Here is a 25311-nt window from a genome sequence, read left to right as displayed (position 1 = left end):
ACTTGAGCTCTTTTAAAAAAAGGTTTTGGTGAGGAGCAGTTTCCCCTTGTCTTCCTGCAAGTATGGTATTGCTTAATGTGATATATATGTTATCTGAAATGTTATATGGTGCAAATTTATCTTTACAACTTGGTGCCAACAACGTATGCACATACCTTTAAAAATGTGGACCTGAGCCCTTTGGGATATCTCGGGATGTTTTGTTTATCTTTTCCTTGCTGTCCTTAGTTCCTTCCCACCACCTTTCAGCCTCTGCAGTCATTTTTGTTTTTTGGAAGCTGTGCATGAAGAGTTTATACTAATACTCAGAGAATTTTTTTTTATCAGGATTGCAGTGCTTTACAAACAATTAAGGCACATAAACCCTCTGTGAGGTAGGATGGTACTGATCCCATTTTACTGAGGCAGAAAGCAATTAAGTAACTTACGCAAGATCACACATGGGAGTTGGGTATAGCAGGACAGAGAACCCAGAAGCTGTGATTGCCTGTCCCCTGATTGACCAATAGCTCTGTCCTGAGAGAAGAGGCGTCTGGCATGCTATGAACTGTCTTTGCACTCTAAGACTCCAGTCAAGCAAAGCATTTAAGCACATGCTTAACTTTAAGCACATGATTTCTATGGAACTACTAACATGTTTAAAGTTAAGTGTGTGCGTCAGTGCTTTTTTGGATCAGGGTGTAAGTGGCTCACCTAACTGTGCTGCCTTGTCTAACTTTTCCTGCTTAGAAGAATATCGTGAAGGTTGTGATAAAGAACTTGGTCATCTAGCAGCCTCAGATTTCCTTGATGTCTCTGGTTCCTGGCTTGGTTCTGATATGGAGACCACATTTGTCTTGTTAGTTGGTGATCACCTAATGATGGACAAAAATCAGATGTTACTGCTGATACTGTTAGATCTGTCAGCGGTCTTTGATACTGCTAACTATGCGGTTTTGGCAACTTGCCTACAGACCCTAGTTGGGTAGATGATGTCTGTTTTGAGTAGTCCTACTCTTTCCTGTCCAAGAGGTCACAGCTGGTGGTGTTGGATGACTAAACGTGTTCTAAGTGGCTTGAGGGTTCTGAAGGGCTCTGTTCTGTCACCCTTTGCATATGTGAGGCTGCTGAGGAGACAGTGGGAAGATGTGGCCTGTGCTGTCTTCAGTATGCAGATGGCATGCAATTTTGTGGTTTTAATCACACCCAGATAGTGCAGTATCCTTGCTTTTCTCAGTGCGTTGCCAAGATTGGGATTTGGATGAGAGTAGACTAGCCAAAACCTTATCCAGAGAACAGATGTGCTTTTAGGTTTGGAAGTTGTTCCTACTTCCATTATTAGGGCAGTTTGTCTCCATCTTTTATCCAAAACTTTCACAATTTCGGGGTGTCTTTTGTACCCTGATTACTCCGGGAGTCCCAGCTGGCATTAGTATCCAAAAATGTTGTCTTACCTCAGCATCCAGCTGCAAAGTGTCTTTTAGATTTCCCAAAGTTATCCATGCCTTTGTAACTCCTCAACAAAATGGTTGCAATGAACTTTGCATGAGTGTAGATGACTTATATGCTACAGCTAGTGCAGCACGCAGCTACCCATCTCCTTGGCCGCATCAGCTGGAGGGGAACTATAAAACCAGATCTGCACCAGCTGAAGTGGTGTCCTATTACTTTGAATTGAACCAAAAGTAATTGACTTTGATCTATAATTGTCTCCATGGCAGGTGTCTAGCTATCTGAGCAGACAGCCTCTCTGCAGGGAAAACACTAAGGCAATTGATATTGGGTGAGGTCTTTGTGCTTGACAATCACTATGTTTAAATGTCTGGGTGTTCGCAGGAGGGCATTATTAGTGGAAGGCCTTCAATTCTGGAATGTGCTTCTGCTTTTGGCCCAACAAGAGCTGGAGTTTCTTTAGGGCAGGGATTCTCAAACTTCATTGCACCATGACCCCCTTCTGACAACAAAAATTACTACACAACCCCAGGAGGGAGAACCAAAGCTTGAGCCCACCTGAGCCCTGCTGTCCCGGGTGGGGTGGGGGGCCCAAAGCTGAAACCCAAGTGCTTCAGCCCCAGGTGGGAGTGGCCTGTAACCTGACCCCTGCCACCCTGGGCTTGGACCCTGGGTGGTGAGACTCAGGCTTCAGCCCTGGGCCCCAGGAAGTCTAACATCAGCCCTGGCAACCCCATTAAAATGGGGTCATGACTCACTTTGGGGGGTCAACCCACAGTTTGAGAACTTCTGCTTTGGGGTTGAATGGGTTGGTTTTTCATTTATTTTGGTGGGTTTTTTTGGACTCCAGTCAGTAAAGATCATGGGGGCAGTTTCCCTGTTCCACTCCAGATGCCTTGTACCATTTTGACCATCCAAAGAAGCTGCAAAGGTAGTGGCCAGTTAAGTGAGGTTTACAGAAGAGGTACACAGCTGCCAGAGCTCGCTGATTGTAAATCTGACCTGAGATGATGAGAAACTCTGTAAACTGATGGTAACTAGGGCTGGCCCAAAGATAAGAATTCTGTTTTCCAAAAAATCTGTGACATTTGTGTCCATTCGCATTGGGATGAAAATGAGACCTCGTGAAATTTTTCACCAAAACCAAAAACACACCTCCTCAGAATGGCCAGTGATCAGGCCCAGTGCCTGATTCAGGGCAGGGACTTCAACCTGGGTCTCACATTCTAGGTGAGTGCTCTGACCATCAGGCTACTGAGTCAGTCTCTCTCTCTGTCTCCATCTTGAACCTCAGAAACCATCGGATGAATGTTTGCTTTGATGAAGTAACATTCTGCAATGGAAAAATATTTTGTCCAAAAGTTCCAAACTAGCACTAGTGGTAACCTCACTCTCTAACCTACAGAACAAAACTGGTACGTCCCTGTCCCTTGAACAGTGGTCTCTATCTCAGCAGTTCTGTGCAAGCTAATTTAACTGGCTAGTCTTCACTTCCGCTTAATTTTATGAAAGGATATGATCTGAGGTAATGAGGAATTCTATCTGATGCTAGGGACAGAGAATGCATTCTGCGAAATAAGAAAGAAGGCCAGTGCTGTGGTAAGCCACTTTGAAAAAACAGCATGCTGTGGTAGTTGTACCATTCCCGATGTCCTTTCTCAGAGATTCTAGTCTCTCATAAATCCACGAAGAAGGAAGAAATGGGAAGGGGGCTATGTTGCAAGGTGTTGTGAAGGCCAAGACTATAACAGGGTTCAAAAAATAACTAGATAAATTTGTGGAGGATAGGTCCATCAATGGCTATTAGCCAGGGTGGGCAGAGATGGTGTCCCTAGCCTCTCTTTGCCAGAAGCTGGGAATGGACGACAGGGGATGGATCACTTGATGATTACCTGTTCTGTTCATTCCCTGTGGGGCACCTGGAATTGGCCGCTGTTGGAAGACAGGATGCTGGGCTAGGTCTACCTTTGGTCTGACCCAGTATGGCCGTTCTTATGTTCTTATGTTTGCTCTTCTTAAATCCAAAGTCATTTAGCTGTAAAATTTTCCTCTAATAACAAACCTGAAATTTTGTCTTTATTGCTGCTTCAAATCTGATTTTCCTGCATGTTGTTGACAGTTGAGGACATGCATTCTAAATCTCCAGAAAGTCCCTAAAGTTTCCTCTTGCTTTTAATGGATTCTTTTTTTAATTAAGTCATCTCACATTTCCAGAGTCTCCAGCTGAATAAACAGAATCATTACATCATGTGATTCACTATTTTTTTAACGCTCTGTATTATATACCATGAACACCCTAAATGTTAAGTTCATTTTCCATCTCCAGAGGATCCAAATTTCCATCCGAGACACTGAAGAAAGAGCTCCTGCTACCACCACCGTTGCCACCAATGTCTACTGCGCAGCCTGCCCAGAAGCCAGCCAAGATGGCACAAAAGAGACACAAGGGCGAGAGCAGCACCTGCAGCCAACTGCCTGCCACAAATAACCGAACTGCCAAGAGCAAGAGTAACCACAAGGATTCTTCATCCTCCAAGCACAGGAAAGTGGAGGGGAAGCATTCTGAACATTCTAAAAGCAACAAAGTAGGTGTAAGTTGTTAATGGCGGAGCTTTTCATTCTAGCAGTGAGTGTTCTACAATTTCCTTCAGCAACGTTATTCTCTTTTCCTTCATGTTTTTAAAGGACGAGGCATTTGAATGAGTGACAATATGGTTTTTAGACAGGTTTTTTTTCTTGGTTCCTGTGAGTCTGTCTAGCAAAATCTTGCTGACCAAAAATCAGCATGCTCTCCCCAGTGGTAGAAAAGCAGAGACTAGGGTGAGGTTTCTGATTACTAAGACATCATTGTTAATTACAAAGTACCCTACTTGTTTGTTATTTGCAATGATTTGTATGTTGTTAAAACGCCAGATAACAAAATAAAGTAGAGATTGTGCCGCAGCGTCTTTGCTTTTTCAGTCTGTTTGCTAATTTTACTTGATAATTTACAAAATGCACTAATTTGTAATACTTTTTTAAGTTATTTATATGACTTATTAAGATTTTGCAATTCCAGAAAAAAATGCCTTTGAGGCAGGACATCTGCTGGTCGAGGCTAAGCTATGCAGCAACTTCTGTTGTGCAGCAGGGGCCTGAGCCAAAGCCCAGTGAAGTCAATCGGAATCTTTCCATTGGCTTCATTGGACTTTGTAACAGACCCTAGGTGAGCTGTGCTGTTAAAGGCAGTTTAACTTGATGCTTTCCATAAAGTTTCCCATCTGCCTTCACCCTGCTAGTAAGCAAATAATTAGGAGGATGAACAAATGTAAAAGATGATGCTTGGGTTATAGGATTCATAGATTCATAGATTCTAGGACTGGAAGGGAACTTGAGAGGTCATCAAGTCCAGTCCCCTGCCCTCATGGCAGGACCAAATACTGTCTAGACCATCCCGGATAGGATCACATTCTCAGTCGTGTCCTTGATTTTGAGCAGGCACATTTTCAGGCACAATAGTTGCATATGCAAAATCAGCCTGTTTAAAAAACAATTTTTTTTTTGACTTGAGCTCCCTTTAAAAAGCAGGCCCCTGTTATTGACTAGGACCTGGGTTTGTGCTAATATGTATTATTTCTAAAATTGTTTCACAGTAGAATTGATGAGCCTTGTGGCTAATACTCGAGGTTTTCAGGTTATAAAACCCAGTTCTGTTGCCATTTTTGTTTGGATGGATATATGTAATCTGAGCTTTGTTCATTTGCTGGTTTTTAGAGGGTGTGGGCAGTTGCACTAGCCAGCTTCAAATGTCTGTTTTATAACTGTGCTTTTCTGGAATTTCAGCAAGTAACTTAAATTCAGCAACTGTTGCCTCACACCCCAAGGTTAAGCTAGCACTGGGTCTGTGTGGATAACATGAAGTAGATCTTATTTGTACCAGACTTCACCGAGAAAACAGGGTTGTTATCAGTCTTAGTGCTCTCTTAGCTCACTATGCCATTGTCCTGCTAAATACATCTCTTGTTTCAGTAGCAAGGGAAACCTGTTACTTAATTTCTCCCCCTCAGGAAAAGTTCACATTGTGTTGAAGATTACAAGCAGTAATATGAGAAGGCAAGTTTCCTCCTCCTTTACAAAAAGAGAGAGAGAGAGAAAAGAGAATATATTCTGAGACTAAATAATCATTTTCTTTTTTAATTTGGAAACCCAAAGCTTTTAAAACTGCTTTTGATTACAAATTCCTTGACCAGTTCTTCTCTGCATGATGACTTCCCAGGGACCTTCAGGAGATGTCAAAAACCCTTTCCCGGTGCCTTCTTTGCCAAATGGTACCTCCAAGCCAAGGAGACCTCAAATCAAGTTTGAAAAGTAAGGTTTTTCTTTATATCCTCCTCCTCCTCCTTCACACTGATCATGTCATCTTCATTGTCCTCTGAGTACCTTAACTTTGTGCCAAACACAAACTTCTTGCTCTCAATTTCAAGACTCTCTGCACAGTGATAGCCCCTGTGTGGATCTCTGTTCTCACTGCCTCCTTGAGTTGTACCCTTCTCCCAGTCACATCTCTTGGTCACTTATTATAGTTCCCCTTTTCTTTAGGACTGACTCTTCTTGTATCCACATGATCTCCCTCTTTTCATTCAGATCTCTCCTAAAAACGTTCTTCTTTCATGTGGCCGGTGTGTGGTAACCCAGCAGAGACTTGCCCTGTTTTTTATTTAAAAAAAATTTTTTTTTGCTCCCATTTTCTTACCGCTCTAGTGTGGAGGAAAGCCAGTGTAGAAACTACACATCATTTGGCAAGGAAATCACCTTTCTTGATAAGTGCCTTTGTGTGCATCAGTGAACATTGTTTTTATTTGGCTGAATTATGAGACTTTGAAAATTGCACTTTACCCATGAGCAGTGAGATCGGTGTGCTTTTTAGTTCAGGCTGAGAGTAGTCTGTGCAGAGCCCTGCTTATTTCTCTGTTAGTTTTAGGAGTACACAGTGAGCTGTGCACACTTTGAACAGCAGATACATTAGTCTAATGCATGGAGGTGTACGTGGCCAGAAGTATGCTTTATAAAACGTGCATTAAATAAGGCAGGTTCTATAAGAGCCTCTGCCTCATTCACTGTGTATCTTGCATCCAAATGAGTTTAATGGACCCTGTTTGTCTGGCATACCTAGAATAGTGAATGGTACTACAAAGTGCTGCACATGTAAACCGAAGACTGTAGAAGAATATGTATGCTGTATTATATTTGAGAAGCAAGACAAGATAATGCAATTAAAGTAATGCATATGCGCAAGGAGGCAGAGCTAAACTTGCCCTTGCAACATAAACTAGAATTTTCTGACTTTAGAGTACCCAAGAGCGCAGCCTGAACATTCTTCTAATGTAGCTTTCTTTTGATGGAATACAGACCATCCTGTCTGTTAGATTTAGACTGTAAGCTCCTTAAGCAGGAACTTGACTTCTGAGCATTGCCGAACAGCCTAACAGTATTCAATTGGTGGTGATCATAATTTTTTAAGTAATCAGAGCAGCAGCCCATACAGCAGTTACAGGGTCTTGGTGATGTGACATTAAAATTGATACTTACTCTATCTTTCTGTTTTGTCTGTCTCTCCTCTCCCTCACTCCTAATTCAGACAACATCCGATGGAGTATCACATAGAGGAGGCCAAAAGACTGAAGCACAAAGCTGACACAATGGTAAGTCTGGGCCTTGTGCTGGAAGCGTTAAAAGGTTTTCTAAATAAACCTGTGGCTTGCTTATGAAGGTGCACTTTTTGCACATGTCCTGGATCACAGAATAAAAGGAGCTTTGTTCTTTCCTTCCCACCTAGCCTTCTGTATCTATTGGTCAAGGTACAACCTACTCCTCTTGGGATACATGCCAAGAAATCCTATCTCGCAGGCTCAGGGGGTTCAAAATAGATTAATCCTGTGTCATATCCAGTTGTCACATTCAGATCTAGTACACACAGGAATATGGACAAGATTTGTTCATATTATTCCCAGTTAAATGAAGATCTCTTAATATTTTTTTAGTGAACGTGGCTTGTATCCACTAAAGGTTGAGCTATGTCCAGTTTAGGTCCTTTGACCAGATGTAGAAAATGAGTCCCGCAAAACAGAATTCAAAGTTGATGTGACCATGTTCACCCCGTACACATTATACAAGGTTAGCAGGTCTGTTTGCTTTGCAAAACTGTCACAAAGCCCGTGAAAGATGGAACAGATTGAAGTCAGTTTTAAGACCGTCTACTGTTGGAAAATATAATTATACTTCTCGTAAACAAGATTGAAAATGAGCTCTATAACTGTGATTACCTGGATTTCTCACAGGTGTGGTTTGCTTAATAACATGCATAATTAAATGTACTTTTTGTTCATTGTTATGGTATAATCAAGTAACAGGAGCATTTGTCCTCTGTAATGTATCTGTAAAATCAAAATTCAGGGATTTATTTGTTTGTAACTTTTAGACGCTTTTGCTAAAATAGACAGACTGGTGGGCTCTAGCTAGTTTCTTTCATCTCTGGAGATCCTCTATTAAAAAAAAAGCTACATAGACCACAAGTGAAAATGGCCTAGATTCTATCCTAATTCTAATTTCTTCCTACTTAAAAAATAATGCTGAGATTTTATAAAGCTCCCTAGAGGATTTGGCACCATTTAAATTAAATGGAAACTGACCATCCAAATCCCCAGATGGTTTTTGCCCTATCCCTCGCCTCTAGCTAATGCTTTTAAGGCCTGGGTATTTACTCCTGTTGACAATTATGGCAAAAGTCCCATTGAATTCAATGGTGCAAGATCAGACCCGTAGTTCCTTACTTTCTCAGCACCAGTTTCAATTTGTGTGTATATTAATTATGCTTTTTAATTATTTTATTCAAGCCACAGAACTTTTGCACCTAAAAATTAAATAGTGGGGTGGAGGGAAGATGGGGGAATAAGAAATGAACATGAAAAACATAGTGGATTAAGAAGAAAACAGATATCCTAAACAGTACATATTGGGTTAATTATCCAGGTATTAGTTGGTTACGCATGCAGTCTGACATAGCATAACACTTCCTGTTGCCTTTTCAGTTTTACTCTGTCCTCTTAAAATTTGCTGTTGTATAGTAAAATTATATATTATATGCTATCCATTATATGTCATGTTTCCCTTCATATTGTGGAAAGTCGCTGAACATTCTAGCAAGTGCCATGCACTGCTGAAGATGTACTGTAAAATGCATGAAAATACTTGCAACTGTAACAGAGGGTGAAATAAATATTTGACACAGACACACATTTTGTGTGTGTGTGTGTGTTGAAAGCACTGCTTGTGGAATAAGGTACATTATTGCCAACATCAAGTGCTCAAAAATCACGAGGCTGGCACTTAAAAATAATGATTGACTTAAATTTATTTTGTAAAATGTCATATTTTTGGTTTCTCTTTATTTCCTCCTAGTTTCCAAGTGTTTAGGGTGTGCTCACTACACGTCTTCAAGCTTTTCTCTGCAATCATGAGGCCTAGAAATTTACATTTAAAAAACTGAAAGCTGAGATTCTCAATCTCTTGATTCCAACAGCTTGCGGTATTAAGACCATTCCAAATATCTTGACTCTCACGATGGAACAGCAAGAGTTGGTAGCACTAGCAGAGCAAGAAGGAGAGGGGAGTTGGAGATCTGACAGACATGGGTCTATGTAATAATTTAAGAATATTGATATGTAACCTAGTTACCGAGAGAGACTGTATAACTTATATTGGGGTAGTGAAATGTTTATTATATGCCTATAATGCTCAAATCCAGTGGGATCAATGCTGGAAGACAACACAATGGCTTCTCAGTTACGAACACCCAGGCACACCCTTGAGAGAATGGGGTATGCTGTTAGCTTCAGGGATCCTGTACCCTGTCTTCAACAAGTTGCAAGCCTTGTTTTGCCAAACCTGGGAGCCTGGAAATCAAAATTCTAAGCAGCTGAAAAGCCCTTCTCAGGAAAAGGAAGGTCAATTGTCAGAAGCTGTTGAGGGAGACAGGCTGACACACACAGATTCTGCAGAGGGGTTTGTCTGAAGGAGTTGGGCCTTCCCAGTTCCAGGGGATGGTAAGACTTAGGGAAAAGCTGGTATGTGTACAGACTGGTTTATTGTTATTTAAGGTGGTTTTTTCCTTCTGAAATACTTTTTTTCTAATAAATAATACTTTGCATTGAGAAGGCTGTCTAGTCTCTGGTTACCACTGCCATTGTTTCTGAAGGGAACAGAATCACAGGGTCTAGGCAGAAGTGAGACCTGCTGAGGTAGATCATAGAGAACTGCACCATAGAGTGGGAGAATCTCATGATTCTGCCTTCAGAGAGATGGTGGTGTGAGGTCCGAGACCTGAGTGAGAGACCTCCAAGAGACCCATTAGAATAGGAACTGACACAGGATGAGAGGAGGTAGGAGGAAACTGGGATAGTGATGCAAAGCAGCTGTAAACCGATTTCAATTGTCCAGTATGCTCCAGTTGCTTTGTGCTGCTCCAGAGTAGCAAAAAGCAGTCAGATTTCTCCAGTGATTATGCTCGTAACATTAAAGAAAATACTTCATAAAGGGTTTCTTGTTTACAGAAATTGTAAATGTAATTCAATTTTTTAATTGAAAAAGAAACCAAGGCAATTCCTCAGGGGGAAATAATCTGTTAAAATGAAGTTAAAGTTGAGAGTGTATGTCAGTAATTTCGGATAAAATACCTTTCAGAGATGTTAGTTATCTCAAACCAAGTTGATCACAAGTGTACATAGCTGCAAAAAGTGCCTTTACAACAGAGGACAGGAATGACAACTCGTGCAAATTACAGGGTACATTAATTTATGTGAAATTGGGTATCTGGTTTTAAACATTTGGCTCCTAGCATTCAGGCTTCTTGGATTATAAAGGATTAAACATCTTTGCAGATTAAGAAAATCCACCAAACTACTTTACTGCAAAACTCCATAACATAAGTGCTTGCAAGTAAAGATAAAGGCAGCATTTTCTTCCAATAGCAGGATACATTTCAAACCATATGAAAAACCTATTGTGTAGGTATTTTTCCAAATACATAATTTGAGAATAAAATGAGGCTCTGTTGTTCCAAAAGATTATATAATAGTGTTAATAGCAAGCAAAGTACATATTTATTGCTTAAAATATGAATATATGTTTGACACATGTTCTCTTTAAATAGGCAGACCAAATTCTACTGGTGGTGCATATTCTGGGCTCTCCCTCATTTAGAATTGTTCTTCTCTTTTCCCAGGGTGGTCTTGCTAAAAAGACACGGGAGAAGGAGTGTGATAGCTGTATTATTTTGTATGAATATTATACGTGTTTCAGTTTAGCTGCTGGATATTGTTCTGGCTGACTGCACAAAGTTAAGTCAAAGGAGGCTGGGGGGGGGAGAAGGGGGGGATAAGCAGGAAACGAAACAATGACAGAGATACGGTATCTCGAGGGAGAATACCAAGAGTCCTTAAAAGAACAATGGGTGAACCAAACATTGGAAAATACCTACCTGCCTATCATCAGAAGGATGACATACCTATTTTTCCAAGGCCAGAAACTAAGCCTTTAAAACCCCTGGCCCATAGAGGAAGAGTGGGGGAGAAGGCCACAGCTTCTTAGAGAGAGAGACTGAGATAGGCAGTACCATGGCTGTGGAACTAAGGCAGAGGCTCTGCCGGATGTGCCTGAGACAGCTGGCTCACCTGAGCTTTGAGAGAGGTGGTGATTTACAAGCAAGTCCCAGACATGTGGGCCCTTTTGTGGGTTTAACCCTTTCTCCCTGCGTGCTGTTGTACCTTTGGGCACATGGACAATACGCCTGTTTGGAAGGAGCTGTTCTGAGTCACTTTAAACAGTTGCTGGTCACAGGCATATGGAGAAGTGTATCTTGCAGGTACCAATTGCAGTTGGGCCTGTCGTATTTAGACAGTTGGAAATGGGGGGCTGCCACCCAGAGATCCAATCCAAGCGTGGTAGAGCCCCGGAGTTTCACCCTGGGGAGAGGTGAAGGTAGTGGTGCCATCAGTAACCAGAGGGGATGTAAGGGGGTATAAGACACTGCTTTCCCTGTAACCCTGGCAGGATGGCGTGACTAGGGGCTGTTGTAGCTGGTGATCCAGTCTTAAGTGGGGTCAACTGCACGGTTCCACTCTGAAGAATGCAAGTTGAGGCTGTCAGTTGGAAAGAGAGCCCATGGGAGAGACTTGGGGGAGAGAACAGAGGTCCAGCTCACCTCTGAGATGTGTCAGACACTTTTTCTGGAATCAGAGTTGGAACTCTTTGGGTAATGTTCTGAGGCCAGACTCCTCTCTCTCTCTCTCTCTTTCTCTCTCTGTCCAAACTGTACATATCTAAGCAAAGAGAAGGCACAGATATGGCAAAGAATGAATGAAGAACCGTAATTTTTCTCGTTGGCTAACCATGAGCACCTTCTTCCCAACAGACAGACAAGGTTGCAAAGGCATTTCAGTACTTGGAGGCTGCCCTTTCCTTCATTGAGTATGGAATTGCTATGGAATCTGATGCACTGACACCAAAATCAGCATACACCATATTCACAGACACCATAGATCTCCTTAAGTAAGTGTAAAGCCATTTCAGTGACACAGCATGGATTTTAAAAACGTTTTTCCCATTTATTATTTGTATTACATTAGTAGTAGGAGCCCCCGTCACGGTTGAGGACCCTGTTGTGCTAGGCACTGCATGAACACTGAATAAAAAGACTGTCCAGAGAGCTTACAATCGAAGTATACCTCTGAATTTCACTCATATTTCAGTTTTGATCTCTGATCCTGGGCAAGATAGTGGAGCAGTTGCTACTGGACTCAATTAATAAAGAATTAAAGGAGGGTAATACAATTAATGCTAATCTACATGGGTTTACGGAAAGAGATTCTGTCAAACTAACTTGATATCTTTTTTGGATGAGATTACAGGTTTGGTTGATAAAGGTAATAGTGTTGATGTAATGTACGTAAACTTCTGTAAGGCATTTGACTAGGTGCTCCATGACATTTTGATTAAGAAACTAGAGAGAGATAAAATTAACATGACTCCCCTTAGATGGATTAAAAAGGCTGGATAACTAATAGGTCTCACAATATAATTGTCAATGGGGATTCCCTCATCAAATGGGTATGTTTTTAGTGGGGTCCTGCAGGGATTAGTTCTTGGGCCTACACTTTCCTGCCATTACATTTATAGGAGGCTCTTTTAGCCAAGTTCCCTTTCTTGTTTGCTGCTGTTTTGCAAGAGGGGATTTTCCAATTACAGTAAACGCTGCTTACGAAGGATGTAAATTACCTCCCAAGCTGAAGGAAGCATGAATCATACAGAAATATATCGGCGATCACATAATCCGTACGCAGTCAGTGTTTGGTGAATGTTTCCCAGACATGATCTAGCTTCCTTCTCTAGAACTGGTTGAAAAAGACCAATTTTTCATGGGAATTTTTTTATTCAATTTTCTTTTCTAATTTTCTTCTTAAAATATTTGTGGTTTTTGACCCAAAAAAAAACCAAACCCAAAATATATTGCTGATAAGCTTTCAGTGTTTTTTCCTTGAAAATATGGAAATTTTTGACCGTATGAAAATTTCCCATTAAAATGTTTTGATCAAAAAGCCATTTTTTGTCAAAAATGTTCAGATGGAAAAATGTCAACGGGCTATATCCTTCTGTCCTGCTCCCCAAACTGCTCTTGTGCACTTACCGTTCCCACTTTGGCGTTCCTGTATATCGGACTCAGGATGCCAACTTTGAACCAAGCTCAGTAAGGTGGACAACTATGCTAGAACCCAATCCATGTGCAAAAACAACAAGGAGTCTGGTGGCACCTTAAAGACTAACAGATTTATTTGGGCATAAGCTTTCGTGGGTAAAAACCTCACTTCTTTGGATGCACAGAGTGAAAGTTACAGATGCAGGCATTATATACTGACACATGGAGAGCAGGGAGTTACTTCGCAAGTGGAGAAAACACCTGCTACAGTTAAGGGGATTTCTAACTGTGGCACAACTACAGGGTCAGTCCCTTAATTAGTGCTTTACACAAGTGAGTAAGTATTAGCATCCCTGTTTTACATGTAGGGAAACTAAGGCACAAAGAGATAGTAAAGTGGCTTGTTCAGGATCGCACAGTGAGTTATAGGCAGTTTTGGAAATAGAACTTAGGTCTCCTGATTCACTATTTAAGCCAGTGAATGGTGTGCTGTATTTTTGTCATTGGGAAATCCAGCCCTGTTGATGCATGTCATTAATTTTTTTGTTTTGTTTTCTTACAGATTTATAATGACATTAAAATCCTTTTCAGATACCTCGGCATCTGCACATGAAAAAATCTTTGCTGTTTTGTGGTATGTGGCTTTCTCCCACACACTCCCACCCCCAGTTGCGACATTTTATATTCTCTTTTCGAACCTGGTAGATTGAAAGACCTTTCATTCTGAGGAGTGGAGGGTTGGGCTAAACTGATATTGTTACGTTTATGCAGAAAATTTGTAGTAGCGTGAACTCTTAAATATCTCCTTTTAAAATGAACTGGCATATCAGTAGGGAACCATGTGTGTAAGGTTAAGGTTCTAACTCTCACTTGATATGCTGGTAATTTAAGAGTCCGTAAAGGCTTAAGCTGATTTGGCTGACAAGGTTTCTGAGCTGTGTAATTGAAGCCACGGTTGAACATACCCAAGTCAGCTCTGGGCACAGGGTATATTAGGCCCATAACACCTGTTAGGAGTTGTGCATCTACTTCCCTGACTGTTCCTGTTTTTCTCCGACGAGATCTTCTCTCAGTGGCTGTCTGGGGTATATGGGGAAGGAAGCACAAACTTTCTTCAATTTGCAGTAAAATGGATGTATATGTCCTCAGGCTCTGCAAGAAGAATTGCTGCTGGAGTGGCGTTGAATGTTCTGACACTGATTCCTGGTTTTTGTTCACAGCATGCGCTGCCAGTCCATTCTGCACATGGCAATGTTTCGTTACAAAAAAGACACTGCAGTAAAGTATTCCCGAACCCTCAATGAACACTTCAAGGTAGGGTTTGATTGCATTATTTAATAGGTTTCAAATTAGAAAGATGGAAGAAGCTGCAAGTGTTCAATATAGGTCAATGTGAAACCCAAATCTAACTAGACTTTCCTTTTTGCTACAGAATTCTTCCAGAGTCACGCAAGCACCTTCTCCATGTATTGCAAGGTATTATTTAAAATACATATTAAAATCTCCCTCGTAGTGTGTTAACAGAAGCAGTTTGTCTACACATTTGAATTGCAGACTTTTTTGCAAGGGGGTTCATAGAATCATAGAATATCAGGGTTGGAAGGGACCTCAGGAGGTCATCTAGTCCAACCCCCTGCTCAAAGCAGGACCAATCCCCAGACAGATTTTTGCCCCAGATCCCTAAATGGCCCCCTCAAGGATTGAACTCACAACCCTGGGTTTAGCAGGCCAATGCTCAAACCACTGAGCTATCCCTCCCCCCGATTGAGTGCATTGAATCACTTCCTGTTTTATGGACTGGAATAACATTCTTAAAATATTTTTCTGCTTCTTATTTCTTTCCCTCACTTCAACTTACAGAGAGCGGTTGGTTGGTTTGTTTATTTTATTTTATTTTACAGACCATATAAACCCACTCTGTGTCATACACATTATTGTCCTATCAAATAATAAGGGAAAGAGAGAATGTATTAGAAACTGTTGTTTGTAGAGGTCCCATTGTTTTAATCCTTGTCCTGGGTTAATAGATATAGAGGACAGATGTTGGATTTTCCTCCTCTTGGGATTTGTAAATGTATCCACCCCTCCTGTCATCCCTCCTGTCCGCGCATACAGATGCTGTACTACTCGCAGTAGTACATATTGAATTTTAGATTAGCTTTTAGCTGGTGTTTTGACATTTTCTTGTGAGTTGACTCCCCTGACAGAAACTTTTTTTTAAATTTCTTGCTGATTATTGCTAACTTTTTGCTAACTTAGTGTGTCTGCATCTGAGTTACTGTGGATGTGACAGCAAAAGAAACATAAAAGCTGTCTTCTACAAATTGATGCTGGACCTGATTTTCAACAGGCTGGCATGCAGTTAAAGCAATTGCATGTGCAAATAAGGGATATGTGCCCGCACATGGCCAAGTGTGCATCCTATTGGCAACTTGTAAACAAATCAGGCATTTGTGCGTACACAGTTGTGGCTTAAGTGCAAGCTAGGCATGCAATTCCATGCATACCTCTTTGAAAATATTTTGAAAGAATGCTTATGTATTATAATATTGGTTCTGAAAGCACCATCACTCCTGCCATGGCCTATCACAGTGAGGTTAATTAAACTGAAAGTCTCCCAAGGAAAGTGGTGGAAGCTCCATCATTTGGATAATTTAAACTGGACTAGGTGAAGCAGTGGAGAGTATACCTTGCACAGTCTCTGGAGGATGGACTAGCTGACCAACTAGATCGGTTCTATCTCAAGCTTCCATAAGCATAAATGCGGATCTGCAAAGTGATTTGGATTGAGACACTAATTTTGAATATCCATCAAAAAGCCTAAACTCTTTAATGCGGAGATCATGACTTCATGGAATGGGATTCATTAGCTAAAACACTTAAATAACCAGGCCAAGATTTTCAGAAGTGAATACAGATTGAGTACCCAACTTGGGACTTTGAGTGGGTGCTCAGCATGTTCTGAAAATCAGGTGTCTTAAATTGAGCACCCAAAATCCCAAGTCACTTTTGAAAATCTTGGCCTCACTGCAGTTGGTGCTATATATCTTGCCTGCCTTGGTGGTGAACACACCTTAGTCCTCAGCCTTGTACGTCACAGTGCTCTTGCTGAGCATGTTTATATGACAGCAGAATTCTGTCTGATGGTGCGTGGCTCATAAAAACAGAAGTCTGGGTGTTTTGTGGCAAGGCATTAACCTGTTACCTTACGGCTTCATGATGTCATCTTCTTCCTCAGAAGCACAGGCACACCTTCTCCTCTGTCCCCGATGCCCTCTCCTGCCAGCTCTGTGAGTTCCCAGCCAGGATCAAACGCTAGCAACTGTGGCAGTGGAGGCATTGGTTCTTCAATCAACACCCTACATAATATCCCAAGCATAACCTTTTCTTACGTCAACATCACTTCCTATATCCTCTATGCCTATGATATTTGGGAGCAGGCCGATGCACTGGCCAGGAAGAATAAGGGTAAGGTTTATTGCCCTAGGCTTCTCCTTCTAATATTCTGCTTATTTGCAGACCCTTTTTTTAAATTCCTAACACCTCAGCAAACTCTGCCTTAAAGAGGCACTTTTTAATCCAAACATAATCCGTATTAAAATAAACCAAGGTGTTTATGGTATGGGAGCCAGGTTATTGGTATAATCTGTTTGCTTCTGCTATGTGATGTTTGTTCTAATTAAAAGGTTGTCTTGGAAAGATTGATTATTTTAAAATAAAGTGGAAAAAGGAATTTAAAGTGGTAAAAATCAAGCTCACCATTTAAAGGTGACCTGCAAAACCTTTTCAGATTCATTCACTTTTTCAGCTTATGGATTTGTGGTCCATGAAGAGCCACTTCTGTTTTATTTATTTATTTTTGTCTAAGCTCCTGTTTTCATTAGTTTTTACATTTAAAAACAGTGGCTCTGACCTCTCCTCATAGAAGAACCTGCATGAAGGGGGCTTGAGCATTGGCCCCTACTTGACGTCACTCCTGTTTGCATGCCAAGCACTTGCAAAGAGGATTCCCCAATCTCTGTCACACTCTTTACTCAGACATTATCATGGTTAAATCTGTGACATTGCCGTCCCTCAGCACAGATAGCGAGAGAGGAAGAAAAGCTCAGATTATGGTCAGTCATTAACATGGGGCTTGTGAGGTAATTTTTTCACAGAAACGCATGCTGCTGAAGACCAAGGGATGTGTTCAAAAGGCAAACTTGAAGAAGGAATAAAAGTAAAAAGTTCCATGTGTCTTGTTAGAATTCTAGGAGGACTTAACATATAAGTTAAAACGCTTAGTCAGGCAGCACGGAGTGTTAGAAAAAGCTTCACGGCATTAGAATTTTTCTATCTAATGGACTACATCTTCACAAGACCTACGCTGTAAAAATCCGTGTATTTCTATTGGTGATAAGCCAGGACGTGAGGTAGGCACTGTGTATAAGCCAAGGTAGATAATTATGAGAGAAGAGCCATGGCTAGAGTAAGGTCAAACTGAAAACTCACTTCATGATGGTCTCCTAACATAAGGGGAATAAAGATTACCAATAATTCTATGGAGTAAATATTTCCCAGGGAATTGACGTCTGTATAGGAAGACAATAAATATTCATGTTGTCTGTTCAGGATTTAATGGTGCCATGGAGTGTCAGAACTGAGCCATTAAGATCTGCCGTGTAAAAAATAGATGCCAAAGGAGGCGGCTTCTCAGATATTAAACATGGGGGAATGGGAGTGCAGAATGGGGAGAAAATAAAATGAATGGACCACATGTTGGCCCCAGCTCCCCTCCTTTTACACCACTGTGGTGGCATGAAAGGAACAGAAAGCACAGGCAGGTCCCCTAGTGCTGGGAAATCCCCAGTGGATGTAGAACAGGCATAATTGGCTCCTGTGCCCTCCCTCTTCAGTGTGCTCTGATGGTCCCCAATTAGTAGGTGGGTCGCATAATGGGCCATGTGCCATCAATGTCATTTAGAACAGCCAGGGTATGCCTGGGCTGGCTTAGAACCATCCCCCGGATCAGGGTGCTGTAACTGGCTCTTCTGGTCTCCCCTCCTCCTTTTGGGCACAGCAGAAGATATGCCCTTCTGTGTGTTTTCTTATCCATGAACTTATGTTTAAGTCAGTTTCAGGTTATTTTAATTCATGACTTGCTTTGGTCACAGATTTATGTAATAGTCATGTTCTGACTGGCCGGCTGGACTTCTTTGGAACTGTCCAATCTCTGCTTAAACTTCCCACAGAACCCCTCTGCCACCTCATGACGATCCATGCACCCATTTTGTAAATTAGATGCGGGGAACAGGGGAATAGGAATAACAGACACATGGGTGTGAAAATCTTGTCTGCTACTTTTAAATTGTCTGCTACTTTTAAAAAGTTCTGTACATGTTAAAGTAAATATTGTAAACTTTAGAATTTAGCTTCTGAAGTAAAAAGTGACAGTTAAAAATGGCTGAAGAGCTTCAAAACAAAACTGACAGGACAGCGAGGCTCATGAAAATGGTGAGAGGAGTCAAAGGGGTATAGTAAGAGAGGGGTCAAAGAGCTCCATGAAACTTTTAAAGAAAAGTCAAGTTACAGACAAGGGTATTTGAAATATTAGTGAAAAAGGAATCTTGAATCCTATTTCTTTCTTTTACCATATTCTCCTGCTACTAACTATTTTTAAAGGGGAAGGAAAGACTGCATTAAAAATGTTAGGTCGTTTTAAATTAAAAAAAAATTAAATAGAGATATTCTAATTCCATCAACACCAGAGCAGGCTGTGCTTTGGTAATTCATTAAGATGTGCATCAGGTTTCTGAAGGTACTCAGAATACACCATGATACGTCTATACAAGTACATAAGTACATCACCTGAGTATTTAAGCACCTCTCAAGAGTTTAAATATAAAAATTACAATCTTTTCCTTCCTTCCCTGTATGTAGGAGGAAAAGCGTGATTAGTTTGAGGGTTTAAAGATGCCTATAGGCCAATAGCATTGCCTCTACTGAAGGTTGCCTATCACTTCCCAATATAAAACCCCGTGTTCGGTTGCTTATAACTTTGCCAAACTTGAGCAATTCAGTCTGAAATTTTCCATGCCGGGTGTCTGCCTCAGGCTAATTTTTTTCATGAAGTTTCAGATACAGTGGTTCAGCCATTTCTCAGAATTGAGCTTGACGGGAAGGGAGGGGAGGGAAGTGGTTTTTTTTTTTCATGTTAAAAATAATTCTTACCACCATTTCGTTGAGATGATTTGGCACCTTCATGCTTTGAAGCAAAGGCTTGGAATTTGGCCTGGGGGTCGCCCTGATGTCAGGGGTGTGTGTCACTATGAAAATTCACCTGAATGTGGCTGATTTACAAGCCTCTTGGGGGGAAAAAATCCATTTGCACATGCTCAGCAGAGACTTGTCGGAGTTCGGCAGCTAAATTCTCCGAAGATTCCATGTGTACTCAGCGTGTTCCAACCCCTCACAGCTCCTACCTGCTGACCGGACTGTGTGTGTGCCATCCCCACAGATTGACTGAGCCCGCTCAGCCCAGAACTGTAAGGGCCGAGCAGGACTTTCCCTGCAGTTGTTCCTTCTGTCTGCCAGGGGCCACAAGAACTGTCTCCCCTGTGTTATCAATGCTCCCCTTGCTGGTGCCTGGACAGTGCGGAGATGGAGGAGGGAGCCTGGTTTGAATGCAGAGAGGTGAGGAACAGGGGGATGGGCACAGGAAAAGGAGAGAATAGGAAGTGAGGGCATTTCAGGAGCCAGAGAGTGGGTAGGAGCGGAGGGGGACAGAGACAAGCTAGGGGCACAGGGGCTTAAGGGTTAGTAACCACTAGAGAGACTCCCATACAGAACCTAGAATTGAGCTCAGAAGTCGTGAATCTCTACATTCCTGCGTCTCAGCAAATAGGTCTGAAACCCACTGGCAAAGTGTGTCTCTTATACCCCCATTGGCCCACATAAGGGGTAACAGCCTGCTATTGCTACCAGTTACTCTGTTAACTCAAATAGTAGAGGTCTGTGCTATGCATGTAAAGGTCTGAACCCTGCTGATGATGTTTATTGGGGGTCAGCATGATGGAATTTGTTTTTTCATTAAAACAATTTTTTTTTAAATTGCAACCATAATTTAGGTCCCTTGTGCAAATACATTGCAATAACCTTTAATTACATAATACCATACTATTTTTCCACGGGTCCCTGGCCTCGTGTAGTGCACAGAATGGACAGTACTCAGGGAATGAATCAGGGTTCTGCAGTGAATGAAGCTTTTTATCTGTATGGTGCAGAAGTTGCGGGGAAAGTGAAGAAGGCAGAATATGAGGCACGAGGACAAAAGGATAGTTTTAATGGTTAAGGCACTTGAATGCTGCCCTGGAGAATTGGATTCTATCCTTGCCTCTGCCACAGAGTTCCTAGGAGGTGCTGGTCGAATCACTTAAACCAGACTTTTCATAGGTGGTCACCCATTGTGTGTTCCTCATTTTCTGGATGTCCAGCGTGAGAGACTTGGGGCCAGATTTTCAGAAGTGCCGAGCACTCATCGTTGCAGTTGAAATCAGTTGGAGCGGTGCTTTGAACTTAAGGTGTATAAAAATGCTAAGTGCTCTGAAAACCCGAGCCCTAGGCATATCAAGTTGGACCCAAAATTAGAGGACACTTTTTGCAATTTTGGCCTTAGTCTCTGTGCCTCTGTTCTCCATGTGTAAAATGAGGATAATACCACTTCACTTCAGAGGATGTGGAAAGATACATTGATTATATGTATAAAGCACTCCAATAGTAAGCCAAAAACACCATAGAAATGCTATGAAGAAATTATTTTTTTATTCAGTGCGGAGTTTGGATAGTATCTGGTAAATGAGGCCTGAGGCCACAGATTGAACATAGAAGGTACAAAGAAATAGGGTATAACTTCCCATTTACTGAATAAGGCAGGAGTCCTATGCAAAATATAGCATGTGATTATGTAACTTAAAGACAGGATCATAATGCATAGGTACAAGGGAGCCTATTTAAGTTGCACAAGCAACTGAAAATTGGCATTTCCTACCTTGTAAGTTCATGATTTTGCAACCTTAATTTTCTTTTAGCATAGCTTGCTTTGTTTTATGTAATGTATATTGTGTGTGTGGTGTGTGCATGTAAATTGGGTGTGTTCTATGCCTGTGTTAAGCATCTTAACACACCACTAATACGTATTAATGAAACTTCTCGTGCGTTAATGGCATGTTTAATCATGTTACTTTCTTATTATAAAATATTTTCTGTTATTTCTCTTGTCGCATCTCTTTTCCCTTCAGATGTGTCTCCTGTGTAAAAACTGACCACTTTTTTCTTTTTCCCTCCCATCTTTCTAGAATTCTTTGCCGAACTCAGTACAGCGGTGTGCGCTCTGGCACTGAACAGTAGTATGACTGAACTGGTACACTACACTAGGCAGGGTTTACAGTGGCTGAGACTGGAAACAAATACGCCTTAACTGGTGCTCAAGGTGGTTAATACCTTGAACTCTTTTGCACTTTGGAAGCCTCAGAAACAGTCTGTCTGGCTGAATCGTTGGGTACAAAGCGCCTGGAAGGGAAAATAAAGCAAGATGGAAGGGATCTAACTACACTGGAGAACTTTTGAACTGTGTTTCTAGGGTGGCACTTGGCCGCCTTGAAAAGATGAAGGGAGGCCTCAGAGTTGATGATGCCTGTCTTTAAAAGGACAAAGTGCAATGTACTGTCTGAAAGGTTCAATGTGTTGGTGGTCTGTAAACATTTCTATAAATGAATAACCAGCAAGACAAAAATCACATGTGAAGAAGTGCCGACAAGAAGGAAGTCCACCTCCAAAAGTTATTATGCAACTTCTCAAAAGCCACAGCAGTCACATGTCCATCAGAAAGTTCAGAGAAGTGTTTTTGCAAACCACAGCTGCAATCCATGATGTATGTTGTTCTTCCTCGGAGTTGGGAGGTCAGGGGGAGGACGAGACCTGAACGGAACCAAACAGCATTATGTTAAACTAGAAACAGCAAAGCAATCTGCCTTGCCCACTTCCTAACCATACCCTCCTGCATTTATAAATCAACTGTTGTACTGATTCTCTTGGAACTGATTGCAACCACTGCCTTCAGCACTGCAAGTTCACTTAGTAGATCACCATTGCTTTGATTTTTTTTCTCCTTTCTACACACAAACACACAATGCAAACCATTAACTCTCAAACTGTTTCAGTTGTGGTATTGCTTAGTTTGGGACTCATGCGTCAAACACAGTTGGGGTGGGGAAGTTAAGGAGCATGTCAGGATTGTGCTGTTTTCCTCTGAAAGGAAGGCAGGGAGTTGTCACTGTGCATCCTCTCAGATTGTTGCTGATTGGGTATGAAGGGGAGGGAAGGGAAGGGACAGTCAGAATGGTTCATTGTGATTGTGCGAACATTATGCTGAGTTGCAGATCTTTAGATCAGGAGGAATTGCTTCTGCATAAGGTGGTATCTGCTTTCACTATACCTGGAAATAAAGGGTCAGATTTTGCCCTTGGATATTCACACACAATCACATTGATTTTTTTTTCAGTGGATATCTGAGAGCAGGCTTGGCACTGAAGTCTTGTAACCCTCATATGGGAGATACTCCCATGTCATGGCAAAGCTATAGGTTTTGCCCAGCAACTCAAAATCTATCTTCAGAGGAACACAAATGAGACTATTCAGCTATTATTGTTAGATTTGCAAGCAGCTCTTCTTTACCATAAGTTGTGTTTTTAAAGATATGATTATGCAGATGACAGTAACACTGAAGAATACATTCACAATATTTTTATATCCAGTTAGATGGCAAAGAATTCCTATTGTGTAAAGCTTTCTGCCATCCTCATATCTAATAGTGTGCCTTAGCTCTCCAGTCCTCTCGACCAGCACTCGACTTATGCTAGACTGCTGGGAATGCTGATGCCCAAATGAATTGTGCATATCGATTTTACAGAAAGGAAAACCTTTGCGATGAATTGGCCCTTTCCCCATTGTAAAAGGAAGCATTTGCACATTCCGTGTATCCATATAGAAACAGATCTATACGTGTGCTGTAATGAAGCAATACTCCTTTTCCGAGGTGCCTGTTGAGGGTTTTAGGGTTCAATAAAATATAAGCAAGAGGTCTGAATTTCCAAAAGCTGTTCCTTTTTAAAGCCATGTCCCTGACCCATATAAGACCGGGACAGTCCCTTGCAACATGAGGCCCAAGAAAGCTCCCGTGTAGATAGTGGAAGGGAAGCATGCCTCTTTGGAGAGCCTTATGAGAAAACGAGTCCCCATCTCTTGCATTAACAGAGAAATAAGCACAAGAACATTCCACTCTCTCTTCTCCTCTGGCTGCACAGAACCTTCAGAAACCTCCTCATGTCTTACCACTTTGTTAAAGCCGTAGTTCATTTCAGGGATAAGCCATCCTAACCATTGGAAGCAAGTTCCATATTTCTCTCCCCGTTTATATATAATAATATATATACACATGCATATTCCTTTTGGAAGGAATAACTTATTCAAATAATAAACACCTTGGACTGTGTGTGTTTAACATTAATTTTGTTCTCAGGAAGCATGGGAAGGGCATAGAAAAGTAAGGCCATTCTGCACACTTCGGAGCCTGCGTTCTGATACAAGTATAACTAACAAGCTGGAGTTCCAGACTGATTGAAATCCTCTTCTTCTTTTTGTCTTGCAGTGCAGCTTGCCTTAATGTCACAGGTGAGGAGGAGGGGAAAGAAAGGGTTAATACCACCACCTAACTTAGGAATCAGTATGGGACTCTGCAGAAGCCAGAGGAGACTCTTAGGGATAGATTTAACGATAAATGAGGACCCAGATTCAGTGTGACTTCCATACATACATCCCTCCTGCAGCCCCCTCTTCACCCTTCAGACAGCCACTTCCATCCCAACACAGACAGATTCTCCCTCAGAAACAAGATGGCCCAGCCCAACTGGAAGCAGGACTTCGGTTGTGCATTGTGCTGAGGCCTGTTATTTTGCGTCTGACTTACTGCTCCACCTGAATGCCCTCTGATCATCGACCCCAGATTCCAAGGGACCTGCCTAAGCCCACCTGTGAACACTTTATTAATTGGATAGTGCTATTCCTACAAGAAAGCTAGCTAAAGGGAGTGGAAGAGCAAAGGCCTTGTCAAGAGGAGATCCGCTTAATGCACAGGCGTTGCTGCCAGCCGCTGCCTTACAGGATTATTTATGAATAATTCAAAAATAATGTCGAATCCAAACCCTCTTGTATAATGTGATATGTAGGGCCCAGCCCTGCTCCCGGTGAATCTGGCAGCAAACCTCCCATTTACTTCAGTGGGAGCAAGATCACGCCCATAGTCAATACAGGCTCCATAAGTGGAGAGTAGTCAGTAGGGAGCAAACTACAAATCAGAAAGCTATATTCTATTATTTCCCTTTGTAGGGACTCCCATAAATATTAATTAGGAAGAAAATGCTACCCATCTTCAGCCTAGAGTCAGGTTTGAGGCCCATTTAAGTAGAGGGAAAGATAGACATTGACTTCAGTGGGCCCTGGGCCAGGCCTTTAGGGAGGAGCAAGAAAAAAATGAAATAGTATTTGCCATTGCAAAAAAGAAAAGGTGGAGATAAGAGCGAGTCCTGTGAGGCGTGAAGGGGGCAGGAGTCACAAGGCAGCAGCCTTCCCATGCAATATTTATTTAGAAGTAATTAATGTATTTAAATTGTCAAATATTCTATATCTAAGATGCCATTATTTAATAGTTCGAAAGCCCCATTCACACTGGAGACATGGAGCTCTTCTGTAACGGAGTCAGAGTTTGACTGCAATATTGTTTAAAAAGGCAAAGTCCTTTTTTGTTTTTGTTTGTTTTGTTCTTGTCCCCATCCCTCCCCCGATCCTTGGTTCCAGGTATAAATCTGTACATTTAAATTTATTTTGGGGTGTGTCTCCATCGTGTAAATAACCTTTTCTGCCCTGTGTGTGATGGAATTTCCAAACTGATTGATTCGTTCATGTGGGGAAATAAAATAAATATTAAATGAAGTAACCTGTTCATTGAGTTGCTGTGAGAGTCCTCAAGTTCTCAGCCTGTCATAGAGGCATTCGCTAGCTGCCCTTCTCACTCTGCATGGCAGTGTTTTGTTTCTAAATTATTTTTATTTAAGCATAAC

The 25311-nt window shown here is 41.6% G+C and overlaps 1 protein-coding gene across 6 annotated transcripts in view; it reads left to right on the top strand.

Moving 5' to 3' along the window:
• AFF1 (AF4/FMR2 family member 1) overlaps positions 1-25183 on the top strand; it is a 162511-nt gene extending 137328 nt beyond the window's left edge. For 3 of the 6 annotated variants that reach the window (XM_026660481.2, XM_029913670.1, XM_024203922.2), the window contains 9 exons: positions 3758-4022; positions 5687-5778; positions 7049-7112; positions 11879-12015; positions 13722-13793; positions 14380-14473; positions 14592-14635; positions 16398-16627; positions 21493-25183. In XM_026660481.2, the coding sequence (XP_026516266.1) occupies positions 3758-4022; positions 5687-5778; positions 7049-7112; positions 11879-12015; positions 13722-13793; positions 14380-14473; positions 14592-14635; positions 16398-16627; positions 21493-21614 (1120 nt within the window). In that variant the 3' untranslated portion in view covers positions 21615-25183. The remainder of the gene's footprint in view (positions 1-3757; positions 4023-5686; positions 5779-7048; positions 7113-11878; positions 12016-13721; positions 13794-14379; positions 14474-14591; positions 14636-16397; positions 16628-21492) is intronic. The other 3 variants (XM_026660484.2, XM_026660483.2, XM_026660482.2) reach the window with 3 other exon arrangements.
• The last annotated feature ends 128 nt before the right edge of the window (positions 25184-25311 follow it).

The sequence above is a fragment of the Terrapene carolina genome, unplaced genomic scaffold (genome assembly GCF_002925995.2).
Source record: "Terrapene carolina triunguis isolate 2854851 unplaced genomic scaffold, T_m_triunguis-2.0 Scaffold789, whole genome shotgun sequence".
Classification (NCBI taxonomy): domain Eukaryota; kingdom Metazoa; phylum Chordata; order Testudines; family Emydidae; genus Terrapene; species Terrapene triunguis.
The sequence above is the reverse complement of the archived record's forward strand: the minus strand, read 5'-3'. Positions and strand labels throughout refer to the sequence as shown.